This window comes from Vulpes vulpes, chromosome 5, assembly GCF_048418805.1.
Source record: "Vulpes vulpes isolate BD-2025 chromosome 5, VulVul3, whole genome shotgun sequence".
Lineage (NCBI taxonomy): Eukaryota > Metazoa > Chordata > Mammalia > Carnivora > Canidae > Vulpes > Vulpes vulpes.
Window position 1 is genome coordinate 115540547 of NC_132784.1, and position 17697 is coordinate 115558243.

Consider the following 17697-nt stretch of genomic DNA (forward strand, 5'->3'; position numbering starts at 1 on the left):
GTCAAAGTAAGAATTAGCTTAAATGAAAAAGAATTTGTGTTTTTCATTAGTAACTCTTAATTCACTGTTTAGCAACAATTACCAGCGCTGACTCAAATCAAAATATTTTAAGACTCTAAGAATACGCACACAAACACACACACACACACCACACACACACACACACACACACACACACACACCACACACACACACACACACACACACACACACTTTCCTGAGCAAGCCTGCTCACTTCCATCACATTTACCTTGTAAAACTCCCCAAGGGTACTGACGGCCTCTGACCATTCTTTTTCCAACTTTCACTTCATCCATACTCCCTACTACAGCAAATGGTAATTGTCCCTAAAAGTAAGAACAACTTTAATCATGTTCCCGTATACCAATATGGCCTACTCTGTTAATTACTTCTGTTTTGGAAATCTATAGAGACAAGAATATCATAATAAGTTTATTCCAATAGGGCATCTACCCTGTCACAGATTTTATGCCTTGGTATTAAATATGTGCAAATTAATTTTTTCAAGCATTATCATCAAGCCATGCAGACAACTGAGAACTGTCTGCTGAGTAAAGCCAAAAGCAAGGGGTTCTGCTGTGGGAAATACAAATAAAAAGTATTTTTATGAGATGCAATATTTTTCATATTATCTTTAACCTGAAATGAAAAAATGTTGAGGAAAGAATAAATAAACCACTTTTAACTCCAGTACAGAAGTTAAAATGGGAAGTATTAAGGAAAAAAACTCTAATAACCAGTTAATGAATATACAATTAGAGTATATTAGTAAATAGTACTATATATGTCTCAGTTAATTCTAAACAAAACTAAAGGGTCACTCTGAGATTTGAAAATTAATGTGCAACTCAAGGGAGATTTGGGAAGATGATAAGCAAAGTAAGAAGAATAATCATAAGTAAAAATAAGGCTTTGAGCAGGATGTAAAGACAGCAGAAATATGCAAGATAAATTCATGGTCTGTCAGAAGTTGCATAGATTGTCTGAATAGAAGAGTTGATATACAAAAAGTATCTAAAATAAAAATTATTAGGCATCATGTTAAGTATTTAATAATTAACAGTATTTAATTTATTAATTAAATTGGGTTAAAAAAAAAGTGGGGATCCCTGGGTGGCTCAGCGGTTTGGCGCCTGCCTTTAGCCCAGGGTGCTATCCTGAAGGCCCGGGATGGAGTCCCACGTCGGGCTCCTGACATGGAGCCTGCTTCTCTCTCCTCCTGTGTCTCTGCCTCTCTCTCTCTATGTCTATCATAAATAAATAAATAAATAAATAAATAAATAAATAAATAATCTTTAAAAAAATAAAAATAAAAAGTATTCCCTATGAATTCCTACAGGTACAATTAGAGAGGCCAAAATCTTTAAGACAAAACTAAAAAAATAACACAGAAGAATAAATAAAAATTTTACAATACTCAGCTTTTCAATTCAGAAAACTGTTTAATTTGTGAAATCTTAAAATAAATAGTGTATGAAAAATAACAAAAGAGAAATTAAAGACACAGAATTAGTACTTATTACTTATTTGTTGTATCTAGACCCTGTGTATCAGGCACTTTGCAAAGATTATGGCCTTTAAACCTCACAAGAAGCCTTAATAGCCATATCAGTGATTCCATAGTGTATATAAGTTAATGGCCTCAAGGAGGATAGGAATTGTACAAGATCTTATGGATTTTTAAAATAGTTTTACTCTTTTATAAAGTTTTTATTTAAATTCAAATTAGTTAACATATAGTGTAGTATTAGTTTCAGGTGTACAATATAGTGATTCAACACTTCCATTCAACACTTGGTGCTCATCACAAGTGCACTCCCTAATCCCCATCTCCTATTTAACCCATCCCCCAAACTCATCTCCCTTCTAATATCCAATCTGTTATCAATAGTTAAGCGTCTGTTTCTTGGCTTCCCTCTCTCTCTATTTTCCTTTGATCATTTGTTTTGTTTCTTAAAGCCCACATATGAGTGAAACTATATGGTATTTGTCTTTTTCTGATTTATTTCCCTTGGCATTATATTCTCTGGCTATATCCATGCCATTGCAAATAGCAAGATTTCATCTTTTATGACTGAATAATATTCCATTATATAGATATACCACATCTTCTTTATCCATTCATCTACTAATGGGCAGTTGGACTGCTTCCATAATTTGGCTCTTGTATGGTATCCCTGGGTTGCTCAGTGGTTTAGCACCTGCCTTTGGTCCAGGGTGTGATCCTGAAGTCCCAGGACCGAGTCCCACATCAGGCTCCCTGCATGGAGCCTGCTTCTCCCTCTGCCTGTGTCTCTGCCTCTCTCTCTGTGTGTGTCTCTCATGAATAAATAAATAAAATCTTTTAAAAAATTGGCTCTTGTAGGGACGCCTGGATAGCTCAGTGGTTAGGCATATGCCTTCAGCTCAGGGCATGATCCCAGGTCTGGGGGATCGAGTCCCACATCTGGCTGTCTGTGGGGAGCCTGCTTCTCCCTCTACCTATGTCTGTGCCTCCTGTGAATAAGTAAATAAAATCTTTTTAAAAATTGGCTCTTGCAAATAATACTATTATAAACATAGAGGTGCATTCATCCCTTTGATTTAGTGTTTTTGTATTTTGGAGATAAATACCAAATAGTGTAACCCCTGGATCATAGGATAGTTCTATTTTTAAATTTCTGAGGAGTTTACATACTGTTTTCCTATTTTGTTTCTTAAATTATGCTTTTCTTTTTGTTTCCACTTACATATTAAATGTTTTTTCATATCTCCTCCTTTAATCTGAATGTGTCTTTAGGTCTGAATGAATTTCTTATATACAACATATGGGTCTCACTTTGTTATCCACTCAGTAATTCTATGTCTTTGGATTAGAACATTTAAAACATCATGAAATGGGCAAAAGACATGAAGAGAAATCTCACAGAGGAAGACAAAGACATGGCCAACAAGCACATGAGAAAATGCTCTGCATCACTTGCCATCAGGGAAATACAAATCAAAACCACAATGAGATACCACCTCACACCAGTGAGAATGGGGAAAATCAACAAGGCAGGAAACAACAAATGTTGGAGAGGATGCGGAGAAAAGGGAACCCTCTTACAGTGTTGGTGGGAATGTGAACTGGTGCAGCCACTCTGGAAAACTGTGTGGAGGTTCCTCAAAGAGTCAAAAATAGACCTGCCTTACGACCCAGCAATTGCACTGTTGGGGATTTACCCCAAAGATTCAGATGCAATGAAATGCCGGGACACCTGCACCCCGATGTTTATAGCAGCATTATCCACAATAGCCAAACTGTGGAAAAAGCCTTGGTGTCCATCAAAAGATGAATGGATAAAGAAGATGTGGTTTATGTATACAATAGAATATTACTCAGCCATTAGAAACGACAAATACCCACCATTTGCTTCAAAGTGGATGGAACTGGAGGGTATTATGCTGAGTGAAGTAAGTCAATCGGAGAAGGACAAACAGTCAGTGTATGTTCTCATTCATTTGGGGAATATAAATAATGTGAAAGGGAACAGAAGGGAAGGGAGAAGAAATGTGTGGGAAATATCAGAAAGGGAGACAGAACATAAAGACTCCTAACTCTGGGAAACGAACTAGGGGTGATGGAAGGGGAGGAGGGTGGGGGGTGGGGGTGAGTGGGTGACGGGCACTGAGGGGGACACTTGATGGGATGAGCACTGGGTGTTATTCTGTATGTTGGTAAATTGAACACCAATAAAAAATTAATTTATTTAAAAAAAGAAAAAAGAAATAAAAATTAAAAAAAGAAAAAATAAAGTGAAAAGACAACCCATAAAAAAATAAAACATTTACCTTTAAAGTGATTAATGATAAATAGGTACTTTTAAAAAAATATTTTTTTTATTCATGAGAGATACAGAGAAAGAGGCAGAAACACAGGCAGAGGGAGAAGGTGGCCCCTCGTGGGGAGCCTGATATGGGACTCAATCCTGGGATTCCAGGATCATGCTCTGAGCCAAAGGCAGAGGCTCAACCACTGAGACACCCAGGCATCCTGATCAATAGGTACTTGTTGCCAGTTATTAGTTGTTTTACAGTTGTTTTATACTTCTTCTCTGTTCCTCCTTCTCTTTCATTCTTCCTTGTGGTTTCATGTTTTTCTCTAGTGTTATCCTTCTATTTTTTTATTTTTATGTCTATTATAGGTTTTTTATTTTTGTTTATCATTCATTATGTTTACATATAACATCTTATGTGTATAGTAGCTTATTTTAAAATGATGGTCACTTAAGTTCTAACCCATATTTTTAAAACTTACATTTATTTATTTATTTATTTATTTATTTATTTATTTATTTATTTATCTATCTATGAGAGACATACAGAAACAGAGGCAGAGACATAGGAAGAGGGAGAAGCAGGCTCCCTACAGGGAGCCCGATGTGGGACTCAATCCTAGGACCCCAGGTTCATGATGTGAGCTGAAGGCAGATGCTCAACCATTGACCCACCCAGGTGCACCACTAACCCATCTTTAAAAAGCTAAATTTCTATTTCCCCTCTCTACATTTTAAATATGTTATAATTTACATATTTTTATTTTATTAATTCCTTGATTCATATTTGTGGATAGGATGATATGTGATACTTTTTTTTTTCATTTTGTTTTGTTTGTTTAAATTGAAGTTAGTTAATATATAGTGTATTAGTTTCAGGAGTAGAATTCAGGATTCATCAGTTGTATATAACACAAATTCTCATTATATCAAGTGCCCTCCTTAATGCCCATCACCCCAATAATTCCCTTCTCCACTCCAGCAACCTTGAATTCATTAATTAGTTAAGAGTCATTTGTAAATTGCCTCCCTCTGTTTTTATCTTACTTTATTTTTCCTTCCCTTCCCCTAAAGTCATTTGCTTTGTTTCTTAAATTCCACATATGAGTGAAATCATATGTGTAAATGGGTTTCTTCACATCCTCTCTGCATCTGTTATTTCCTGACTTGTTAATTTTAGCTATTCTGACTGGTGTATCTCATTGTGGTTTTGATTTATATTTCCTTGATGATGAGTGATGTTGAGCATTTCTTCACGTGTCTGCTAGCCACTTGTACGTCTTCTTTGGAGAAAAGTCTGTTCGTGACTTCTACCCATTTCTTGACTAGATTTTTTTGTTTTGGGGGTGTTTAGTTTGAGAACTTCTATATAGATTTTGGATACTAGACCTTTATCTGGTATGTCATTTTTAAATATCTTCCCCTATTTTGTAGGTGGCCTTTTAGTTTGGTTGTTTCCTTTGCTCTGCAAAAGGTTTGGGTTTTTGTTGTTTTTTTCCCAAAGTCCCAATAGTTTATTTTTGCTTTTGTTTCCATTGCCTCTGGAGACGTGTCTAAGAAGAAATTGCAGGGGCCAAGTTGAAAGAGGATGATGCCTCTGCTCCCTAGGATTTTGATGGATTCCAATCACATTTAGATGTTTCATCCATTTTGAATTTATTTTTGTATACGGTGTAAGAAAGTGATCCAGTTACATTCTTCTGCATATGGCAGTCCAATTTTCCCAACACCATTTTTTGAAGAGACTGTCTTTTTTTCCATTAGATGTTCTTTCTTGCTTTGTCAAAGATTAGTTGACTATAGAATTGGGGGTCTATTTCTGGGTTATTTATTTTGTTTCATTGATCTTAGTGTATGTTTTTGTGCCAGTAACATACTGTCTGGATGATCATAGCTTTGTAATACAGCTTGAAGTCCAGAATTGTGGTTCCTTTAGCTTTGGTTTCCTTTTCAACATTACTTTAACTATTTGGGGTCTTTTGTGATTCCATACAGATTTTAGAATTGTTTGTTCCAAGCATGCTATGGTTTTTAGTACAGAAGGTAGTTTTGAAATTTAAGTTAACTAACATGTTTATCTTTTCAGATATGATTTGAGGATCTAAGATAACAGAAAAGTAGGGGTAAGCTAAGTTTGCCCCATCCCTTAAACACAGCTAGATAATTATCAAAACAATCTGAACATCCAATAAATTATTCTAAGGACTGAAAGAACAAAATTGCAAGACTATGAGTAGAAAATCAACCACTTTCTGGAAGGTAAGAAGTTCAGAGGGAAGATCTGGGGGAGATAAGAACTACAGGGGCTCTGGAGGGGAGGGATCCCTCTTACAGAGATTCCACGTGGTAGTATAAGCAGCAAAACATAAAATATTAAGTTTTAGAAGTTAGCTGCCACCAAGTCATGGATAGCTTAAAGGAGGGAAGGAGGACAGAGTCCTAGGAATGACAGCATGGTCTGAGGATGCCCTGGGATGCAAGAAGAATGGGTGGTGCTAACATGTTACACTGCTCCCAGGCATAAGAGCAGGGAATCTAGTACAGGGCAGTGAGATTGGATGTCAGATATCTTTTCTTCCTTGCCATAAACCCTAAACCACTGTACAGTAATGTGACTACTTTCTTGGGATGGGCCAGCAAATGGCTAAAGAACCATGAGACCCTGCCCCAGAAGTCCAGCATGGTTCTGCACCACACCAGCTCCTAAAATTTAGAGTTTTGAAACCAAGCCACACCCTTAAGATAATAAAACAAATCAGACACAGACAGAATGAAGGCAGGTATCTGAAGGAAGCCAGTTTGAATTTCTGTTAAGGTTTCTTTTAGAGTGGTGGGTGTGAACTCTCATTTCCAGGGCCAGAGAGCAGGGTATCACTATTTTCACCCTACCCATCAGTGTTAAAGGTTTAAGAGAGCAAAAATCTATCTAGTGGAGGCTGGAGCACCCTACACCAAGCTCTGCCCCCCCTCACTCTCCCTCCTTCTAGACTCCCCACCATCCTCCAAGCACATCTTCACTTGAGCAAGTCTCCACCTGGGAATCAGCATGAGGCCCCACCCCCATAACACAAGCAGAAACAACTTGCACACAAGTCTACTGATCATAGAAGGCTGCAAGGCTTCATCTCTAGGGGGAATAGGATGTAGTTTCTTTTTTATTTCTATTTCTTATTTTTATTATTTATTCTTCTTTCATTTATTTTTAAACTATTTTTATATATTATCTTTCTTTTAATTTTCTTTTTTTGTACCTAGCTGCTGCTGCTTCTTGATTGTTGTTGTTGTTGATCTAGCTTCTTTTTAACAAACAGTTTGAAACACAATAGGATCTAGTTTGTTTTATTTTTTCTGCAAAAATGACAAAGCAGAGGAATTCACCACAAAAGAAAGAACAGAAAATAGAACCAATGGCCAGGGATTTAATAAAAACAGATATAAAAAAGATGTCTGAATGAGAATTTCAAATAACAATTATAAGGATACCAGCTGGGCTTGAAAAAAAGCATAGAAGAAACTAGGGAATCCCTTACTGCAGAGATAAAAGAATTAAAATTTAGTCACATTGAAATTTTAAAATGCTGTAACTGAGATGCAAACACAAATTCAAGCCATAAAAACAAGGATGGTCGAGGAAAGGAACAATTCAATGATATAGATGATAAAATTATAGAGGGAGGGGCAAGATGGCAGAAGAGTAGGGTCCCCAGGTCCCCTGTCCCCACCAAATTACCTAGATAACCTTCAAATCATCCTGAAAATCTATGAATTCAGCCTGAGATTTAAAGAGAGACCAGCTGGAATGCTACAGTGAGAAGAGTTCCCGCTTCTATCAAGGTAGGAAGACGGGGGGAAAAGAAATAAAGAAACAAAAGGCCTCCAAGGGGGAGGGGCCCCGCAAGGAGCTGGGCTGAGGCCGGGGCGAGTGTCCCCAGGACAGGAGAGCCCCGTCCCGGAGAAGCAGGAGCTGCACCAACCTTCCCGGGCGGAAAGGGGCCCGCAGAGAGTTAGAGCAGGACCCAGGAGGGCGGGGGTGCCCTCGGGCTCCCTGGGACACTAACAGGCACCTGCGCCCGGGAGAGTGCGCCGAGCTCCCTAAGGGCTGCAGCGCGCACGGCGGGGCCCCGAGCAGCTCGGAGGGGCTCGGGCAGCGGCTCCGTGGACGGGGCTGCGGGGCGGGAGCGCGAATCCAACAGCGCAGGCCCCGGAGCACAGGGCGCCGGGACACAACCCAGGATCCGGCCTCCCCCGGGATAGGCAGAGGCCGGGAGGGCCCAGGACAGCAAGGACGCTCCTGCCCCCAGCTGAGCAGATCAGCGCCCCACCCCGGAGCCTACAGGCCCTGCAGATGGAGAGCCCCGGAGTTACTGCGGGAGCTGACTCCAGGGTTGCAGAGCTGCCTCCGCCGCTGCGGTGGTTCCTCTTGGGGCCTCACGGGGTAAACAACCCCCACTGAGCCCTGCACCAGGCAGGGGGCAGAGAAGCTCCCCCAGGTGCTAACACCTGAAAATCAGCACAACATTCCCATCTCCCAGAAGACCAGCTAGACGGACAAGTTCCAGGGGAAGTCAAGGGACTTACAGTATACAGAATCAGAAGATACTCCCCCGTGTTTTGTTTTGTTTTCTTTTGATTTATGATTTCTGTTTGCTTCCCCCACCTTTTTCTTTTTCCTTTCTTTTTCTTTCTCTTTTTCTTCTCTTTCTTTTCTTTTTTCTTCCTTTTTTTCTCTTTTCTTTCCTTCTTTCTCTCCTCTCTTTTTCTCCTTTTCCCAATACAACTTGTTTTTGGCCACTCTGCACTGAGCAAAATGACTAGAAGGAAAACCTCACCTCAAAAGAAAGAATCAGAAACAGTCCTCTCTCCCATAGAGTTACAAAATCTGGATTACAACTCAATGTCAGAAAGCCAATTCAGAAGCACTATTATACAGCTACTGGTGGCTCTAGAAAAAAGCATAAAAGACTCAAGACACTTCATGACTGCAGAATTTAGATCTAATCAGGCAGAAATTTAAATTTAAATTAAAAATCAATTAAATGAGATGCAATCCAAACTAGAAGTCCTAACGACGAGAGTTAACGAGGTGGAAGAACGAGTGAGTGACATAGGAAAAAAGTTGATGGCAAAGAGGGAAACTGAGGGAAAAAAAGACAAACAATTAAAAGACCATGAAGATAGATTAAGGGAAATAAACGACAGCCTGAGGAAAAAAAACCTATGTTTAATTGGGGTTCCCGAGGGCGCCGAAAAGGGACAGAGGTCCAGAATATGTATTTGAACAAATCATAGCTGAAAACTTTCCTAATCTGGGAAGGGAAAGAGCCATTAAGAATCAGGAAATAGAGAGACCCCCACTAAAATCATTAAAAACCGTTCAACACCTCGGAATTTAATAGTTAAGCTTGCAAATTCCGAAGATAAAGAGAAGATCCTTAACGCAGCAAGAGACAAGAAATCTCTGACTTTTATGGGGAGGAGTATTAGGGTAACAGCAAACCTCTCCACAGAGACCTGGCAGGCCAGAAAGAGCTGGCAGGATATATTCAGGGTCCTAATGAGAAAACATGCAACCAAGAATACTTTATCCAGCAAGGCTCTCATTCAGAATGGAAGGAGAGATAAAGAGCTTCCAAGACAGGCAGGAACTGAAAGAATATGTGACCTCCAAACCAGCTCTGCAAGAAATTTTAAGGGGGACTCTTAAAATTCCCCTTTAAGAAGAAGTTCAGTGGAACAATCCACAAAAACAAGGACTGAATAGATATCATGATGACACTAAACTCATATCTGTCAATAGTAACTCTGAACGTGAACAGGCTTAATGACCCCATCAAGAGGCGCAGGGTTTCAGACTGGATAAAAAAGCAGGACCCATCTATTTGCTGTCTACAATAGACTCATTTTAGACAGAAGGACACCTACAACCTGAAGATAAAAGGTTGGAGAAACATTTACTATTCGAATGGTCCTCAAAAGAAAGCAGGGGTAGCCATCCTTATATCAGATAAACTAAAATTTACCCTGAAGACTGTAGTGAGAGATGAAGAGGGACACTATATGATACTTAAAGGATCTATCCAACAAGAGGACTTAACAATCCTCAATATATATGCCCCGAATGTGGGAGCTGCCAAATATTTAAATCAATTAATAACCAAAGTGAAGAAATACTTAGATAATAATACACTTATACCTGGTGACTTCAATCTAGCTCTTTCTACCCTCGATAGGTTTTCTAAGCACAACATCTCCAAAGAAACGAGAGCTTTGAATGATACACTGGACCAGATGGATATCACAGATCTCTACAGAACTTTACATCCAAACTCAACTGAATACACATTCTTCTCAAGTGCACATGGAACTTTCTCCAGAATAGACCACATACTGGGTCACAAATCGGGTCTGAACCGATACCAAAAGATTGGGATCGTCCCCTGCATATTCTCAGACCATAATGCCTTGAAATTAGAACTAAATCACAACAAGAAGTTTGGAAGGACTTCAAACACGTGGAGGTTAAGGACCATCCTGCTAAAAGATGAAAGGGTCAACCAGGAAATTAAGGAAGAATGAAAAAGATTCATGGAAACTAATGAGAATGAAGATACAACCGTTCAAAATCTTTGGGATGCAGCAAAAGCAGTCCTGAGGGGGAAATGCATTGCAACACAAGCATCCATTCAAAAACTGGAAAGAACTCAAATACAAAAGCTAACCTTACACCTGAAGGAGCTAGAGAAAAAACAGCAGATAGATCCTACACCCAGCAGAAGAAAAGAGTTAATTAAGATTGGAGCAGAACTCAACAAAATCGAGACCAGAAGAACTGTGGAACAGATCAACAAAACCAGGACTTGGTTCTTTGAAAGAATTAATAAGATACATAAACCATTAGCCAGCCTTATTAAAAAGAGGAGAGAGAAGATTCAAATTAATAAAATCATGAATGAGAAAGGAGAGATCACTACCAACAACACCAAGGAAATACAAACGGTTTTAAAAACATATTATGAACAGCTATACGCCAATAAATTAGGCAATGTAGAAGAAATGGACGCATTCCTGGAAAGCCACAAACTACCAAAACTGGAACAGGAAGAAATAGAAAACCTGAACAGGCCAATAACCAGGGAGTAAATTGAAGCAGTCATCAAAAACCTCCCAAGACACAAAAGTCCAGGGCCAGATGGCTTCCCAGGGGAATTCTATCAAACGTTTAAAGAATAAACCATACCTATCCTACTAAAGCTGTTTGGAAAGATAGAAAGAGATGGAGTACTTCCAAATTCGTTCTATGAGGCCAGCATCACCTTAATTCCAAAACCAGACAATGACCCCACCAAAAAGGAGAATTACAGACCAATATCCCTGATGAACATGGATGCAAAAAATTCTCAACAAGATACTAGCCAATAAGATCCAAAAGTACATTAAGAAAATTATTCACCATGACCAAGTAGGATTTATCCCTGGGACACAAGGTTGGTTCAACACTCGTAAAACAATGAATGTGATTCATCATATCAGCAAGAGAAAAACCAAGAACCATATGATCCTCTCATTAGATGCAGAGAAAGCATTTGACAAAATACAGCCTCCATTCCTGATCAAAACTCTTCAGAGCCTAAGGATAGAGGGAACATTCCTCGGCATCTTAAAAGCCATCTATGAAAAGCCCACAGCAAATATCATTCTCGCTGGGGAAGCACTGGGAGCCTTTCCCCTAAGATCAGGAACAAGACAGGGATGTCCACTCTCACCACTGCTATTCAACATAGTACTGGAAGTCCTAGCCTCAGCAGACAACAAAAAGAAATTAAAGGCATTCAAATTGGCAAAGAAGAAGTCAAACTCTCCCTCTTCGCTGATGACATGATACTCTACATAGAAAACCCAAAAGCCTCCACCCCAAGATTGCTAGAACTCATACAGCAATTTGGCAGTGTCGCAGGATACAAAATGAATGCCCAGAAGTCAATGGCATTTCTATACACTAACAATGAGACTGAAGAAAGAGAAATTAAGGAGTCAATCCCGTTGACAATTTCACCCAAAAGCATAGGATACCTAGGAATAAACCTAACCAAGGAGGTAAAGGAATGGATGTTGTATTTTGTCAAATGCCTTCTCTGCAAATATTGATAGGATCATAGGGTCTTGTTTTTTCCCTTGTTGATATGGTGAATCACATTGATTGCTTTACGAGTGTTGAACCATCTTTGCATCTTGGGGATAAATCCCACTTGGTCATGGTGAATAATCATTTTAATATACTGTTGTAGCCTACTGGCTAGTATCATAGTGAGAATTTTTGCATCTGAGGTCATCAGGGATATTGGTCTATTATTCTCCTTTTTGGTGGGGTCTTTGTCTTGTTTTGGCATTAAGGTGATGCTGCCTTATAAAATGAGTTTAGAAGTATTTCGTCCCTTTTCTGTGTTTCAGAGTTTTAGTAGAATGGGTATTGTTTCTTCTGTAAACGTTTGATAGAATTCCCCTGGGAAGCCATCTGGCCCTGGACTTCTGTGTCTAGGAAGGTGTTTGATGACTGCTTCAATTTCCTCCCTGGTTATTGACCTGTTCAGGTTTTCTATTTCTTCCTGTTCTGGTTTTGGTAAGTTGTGGTTTTCCAGAAATTCATCCATTTCTTCTAAATTGCCTAATTTATTAGAGTATAGCTGCTCCTAATACGTTTTTATAATCATTTGTATTTCCTTGGTATTGGTCATGGTTTCTCCCCTTTCATTCATGATTTGAGTCTTTTCTTTTTAAGAAGGCTGGCTGGGGTTTATCTATCTTGTTAATTCTGGCAAAGAACCTACTTCTGTTTTTTTTGATCTGCTCTACAGCTCTTCTAGTCTATATTTCATTGAGTTCTGATCCAATCTTTATTATCTCTCTTCCTCTGCCTGGAGTTGGTTTTACTTGTTGTTCTTTCTCCAGTTCCTTTAGGTGAGAAGTTAGCTTGTGTATTTGAGTTTTTTCCAATTTTTTGAGGGATTCTTGTCTGCAATCTATTTCACTCTGTAAATATCTGTGAAATCCATCTGGTCCAGTGTATCATTTAAGACCCTTGTTTCTTTGGTGATGTTCTTTTTTTTTTATCTTTTATTTTTTTATTTTTATTTTTATTTTGTTTAATTAGTTTTTATTGGTGTTCAATTTACCAACATACAGAAAAACACCCAGTGCTCATCCCGTCAAGTGTCCACCTCAGTGCCCGTCACCCATTCCCCACCAACACCCGCCCTCCTCCCCTTCCACCACCCCTAGTTCGTTTCCCCGAGTTAGGAGACTTTATGTTCTGTCTCCCTTCCTGATATTTCCCAACATTTCTTTTCCCTTCCTTTATGTTCCCTTTCACTATTATTTATATTCCCCAAATGAATGAGAACATACACTGTTTGTCCTTCTCCGATTGACTTGTTTCACTCAGCATAATACCCTCCAGTTCCATCCACGTTGAAGCAAGTGGTGGGTATTTGTCGTTTCTTATTGCTGAGTAATATTCCATTGTATACATAATCTTTGGTGATGTTCTGCTTAGAACATCTGTCATTTGCTGAGAGTAGTGTGTTGTTGTCTCTTACTATACACGTATTATTATCTAAGTATGTCTCCACTTTGGTTATTAATTGATTGATATACTTGCAGCTCCCATATTAGGGGCATAAATATTCATGATTGTTAGTTCTTTTTGTTGGATAGACCCTTTAAAGTATGATATAGTGTCTCTCCTCATCTCTTACTATAGTCTTTGGGATAAACTAATTTATCTGATATGAGGATTGCTACCTCAGCTTTCTTTTGAGGACCATTTGAATGGTAAATGGTTCTCCACATGTTCATTTTCAGGCTGGAGGTGTCCTTAGGTCTAAAAATGAGTCGCTTTACCTGCACCCCAATGTTCACAGCAGCAATGTCCACAATAGCCAAGCTGTGGAAGGAGCCTCGGTGTCCATCGAAAGATGAATGGGTAAAGAATATGTGGTTTATGTATACAATGGAATATTACTCAGCCTTTAGAAATGACAAATACCCACCATTTGCTTCGACGTGGATGGAACTGGAGGGTATTATGCTGAGTGAAATAAGTCAATCAGAGAAGGACAAACATTGTATGCTCTCATTCATTTGGGGAATATAAAAAATAGTGAAAGGGAATAAAGGGGAAAGGAGAAAAAATGAGTAGAAAATATCGGGGAGGGAGGCAGAACATGAGAGGCTCCTAACTCTGGGAAATGAACTAGGGGTGGTTGAAGAGGAGGTGGGCGGGGGGTCTGGGTGACTGGGTGATGGGCACTGAGGGGGGCACTTGATGGGATGAGCGCTGGGTGTTATTCTATATGTTGGCAAATTGAACACCAATAAAAGTAAGTTTATAAAAAACAAATAAATAAAATGAGTCTCTTGTAGAGAGCAAATAGCTGGGTCTTGCTTTTTTATCCAGTCAAAACCCTGTGTCTTTTGATGGGATCATTTAGCCCATTCACATTTAGAGTAACTATTGAAAGATATGAATTCAGTGTCATCATAATACCTATTCAGACCCTGTTTTTGTGGATTGTTTCTCTGGGCTTCCTCTTTCTCTTACAGGATCCCCTTTAATATTTCTTGCAGAGCTGATTTGGTGGTCACATATTCTTTCAGTTTCTGCCTGTCCTGGAAATTCTTTATCTCTCCTTCTATTCTGAATGAGAGCCTTGCTGGATAAAGTATTCTTGGCTGCATGTTCTTCTCATTCAGCACCTTAAATATCAGGTCTCTGTGGAGAGGTCTGATATTCTCCCCATATAAGTTAAGAGTATCTTGTCTCTTGCTGCTTTCAGGATTTTCTCTTTAGCTTTGGAACTTGCAAGTTTCACGATTAAATGTCGAGGTGTTGAACTGTTTTCTTCATTTTTTTGGTCGGGGAGACGTCTCTATCTCTTGGATCTGAATGCGTGTTTCCCTCCCCATATTGGGACGTTCTCAGCTATGATTTGTTTAAATATACTCTCTGGCCCTCTGGCCCTCTTGGCCTTTTCTTGAACCCCAATTATATGTAGATTCTTTTTCTGATGCTGTCATTTATTTCCTTTAACCTTTCCCCATGATGTCTTAATCGTTTTTCTCTTTATTCCTCAGTTTTCTTCCTTGCCATAAACTTATCTTCTATGTCACTCACTCTGTCTTCCACCTCATTAACCCTCATCATTAAGACCTCCAGTTTGGATTGCATCTAATTTAATTGAGTTTTAATTTTGGCCTGATTAGATCTAAAATCTGCAGTAATGAAGTCTCTTGAATCCTTTATGCTTTTTTCCAGAGCTTCCAGTAGCTTTACAATTGTGTTTCTGAATTGGCTTTCTGACATTGAATTGTAAATCAAATTCTGTAACTCTGTTGCAGATAATACTGTTTTTGATTCTTTCTTTGTGGTGAATTCTTGCTTCCAGTCATTTTTCTCAGTGCAGAGTGGCTGTACGAGCAGACTGAGTCAAGAATATCAACCACAACCTAAGTAAATTTTACTCTAGATGATCCTTCCTAGAAGCGAAAAACCCTTCTCTCTGTAGTTTCTGGCTGTTCTCTCTTTAAATCTCAGGTCGAATTTGTAGGTGTTCAGGATGTTTTGAATGTTATCTAGGTAAGTTGGTGGGACCAGGTGAATTAAGGACCCCTACTCTTCTGCCATCTTTCCCTGCCTATCCAAACTAGATTTTAAAACAAAGACTATAACATGTGATGAATAAGGGAAATATATCATAATTAAGGTTTCTACCCATCAAGAACATGCAATGGTAAATATGCCCCCAACTTGGGAGCACCTAAATATATACATCAATTAATAACAGACATAAAGAGACTCATTAATAATTACACATAGCAGTGTGGGACTTTAACACCCCACTCACAGCAATGGATGGATAATCTAAGTAGAAGAGCAACAATAAAACAAGGGCTGTGAATGACACAATAAAAACAAATGGACTAAACAGATATATTCAGAACATTTCATCCTAAAGCAGCAGAATACATAGTCTTCTTGAACGCACATGGAACATTCTATAGAATAGATCACATACTGCATCACATATTAGCCCTCAACAAGTACAAAAAGATCAAGATCATATTATGTATATTTTGAGACCAAAACAATATAAAACTGGAAGTCAACCTCAAGAAAAAATTTGGAGAGACTTCAAATACATGGAGATTAAAGAACATCCCACCAAAGAATAAATGAATTGGGGCATGGGTGGCTCAGTTGATTATCTGACTTTAGCTCAGGTCATGGTCTTGGGGTCCTGGAATCAAAGCACACATCAAGCTCATCTCTCAGTGGAAATTCTGCTTGACCTCCCTCGGCACCACCCCTTGGTCATGCTTTTTCTTACTCTCTCTCTTTTCAAATAAATAAAATTACTATGAAAAATTATCTTTCAACAAACTAGGTGATCTAGAAGAAATAGACACACTGCTAGAAACTTACACACTACTAAAACTAAAACAAGAAGAAATAGAAAATCCAAAGACACACATAGCCAGGAAAAAAAATGAAACAGTAATTAAAAATCTCCCAACAAACAAGATTCCAGGGATGGATGGCTACCCAGGGAGAATTCTATCAAGCATTTAAAGAATTAATACCTGTTCTAAAACTTTTCCAAAAAATAGAAATGGAAGAAAAACTTACAAACTCATTCTGTGAGGCCAGCATCACTTTGAACCTAAAACTAAAGATTCCACTAAAAAGAAGAATTACAGAGCAATACCTCTGATGAATATGGATGTAAAAATTCTCAGCAATATACCAGCTAATGGGATCCAACAGTACATTAAAAGGATTATTCAGCACAACCAAATGGGATTATTCCTTAGCTGTAAGGGCAGTTCAACATCCACTAATCAACGTGAGACATCACATTAAAAAAAGAAAGGATAAGAACCACACCATCTTCTCACTAGATTAAGAAAAATCATTTGACAAAAATACAGCATCCTTTCCTGATTAAAACCCTCCACAAAGTGGGAATAGAGGGAACACAACTCAACATCTTAATGGTCATATATGAAAGACCTACAACTAATATCATTCTTAATTAGGGATTAAAGAGGAAAAGAGAGAAAATGAGTGAGAAATATCAGAATATGAGAGACTTCTAACTCTTGGAAAAGAACAAGGGGTAGTGGAAGGGGAGGTGGGCGAGGTAATGGGGTGACTGGGTGACTGGCACTGAGGTAGACACTTGATGGAATGAACATGGATGTTATACTATATATTGGCAAATCAAGCTCCAATAAAAATATACAAAAAAATCAAATCAAAGGAAGTATTATATTTTAGAAGTTTGTTATTCTTTTTAAGTAGAAATATAAATCAAGATGACATGAAAGGGGCAATAATAAATGTTTTACAGGTCATTGTCAAATAAAAAATTAAAAAAAATAAGAGTCTTTCTCCTATCATCAGTACAAAGACAAGAATGTCCACTCTAATGATTATCACTTAACACGTTACTGGAAGTCTTAGCCTCAGCCATCAGACAACAAAAATAAATGAAAGTCATCTACATTAGCAAGGAAGAAGTCAAATTTTCACGATTTACAAATTATGTGATATTCTATATAGAAAAACCAAAAGACTCCACAAATATATTGCTAGAACTCATACAGGAATTCAGCAAAGCCTCAGGATATGAAATCAAAGTGCAGAATTCTGTTACATTTCTTATTATTTAAATTCAATTAATTAACATATAGTGTATTATTAGTTTCAAGGTAGAGTTCAGTTTATTAGTTGTATATAACATCCAGTGCTCATTACATCATGGGCCCTTCCTAATGCCCATCACCCACTTAACCCAACCTCTTACTCCCTCCCTTCCAGCAA

General features: G+C 38.5%; 1 protein-coding gene across 1 annotated transcript in view; it reads right to left on the reverse strand.

Moving 5' to 3' along the window:
* Positions 1-17697, reverse strand: part of SEPTIN14 (septin 14) — an 85617-nt gene that overhangs the window by 19254 nt on the left and 48666 nt on the right. The window contains exon 7 of the mRNA XM_025986424.2: positions 251-347. Coding sequence (XP_025842209.2) covers positions 251-347 — 97 coding nt within the window. The remainder of the gene's footprint in view (positions 1-250; positions 348-17697) is intronic.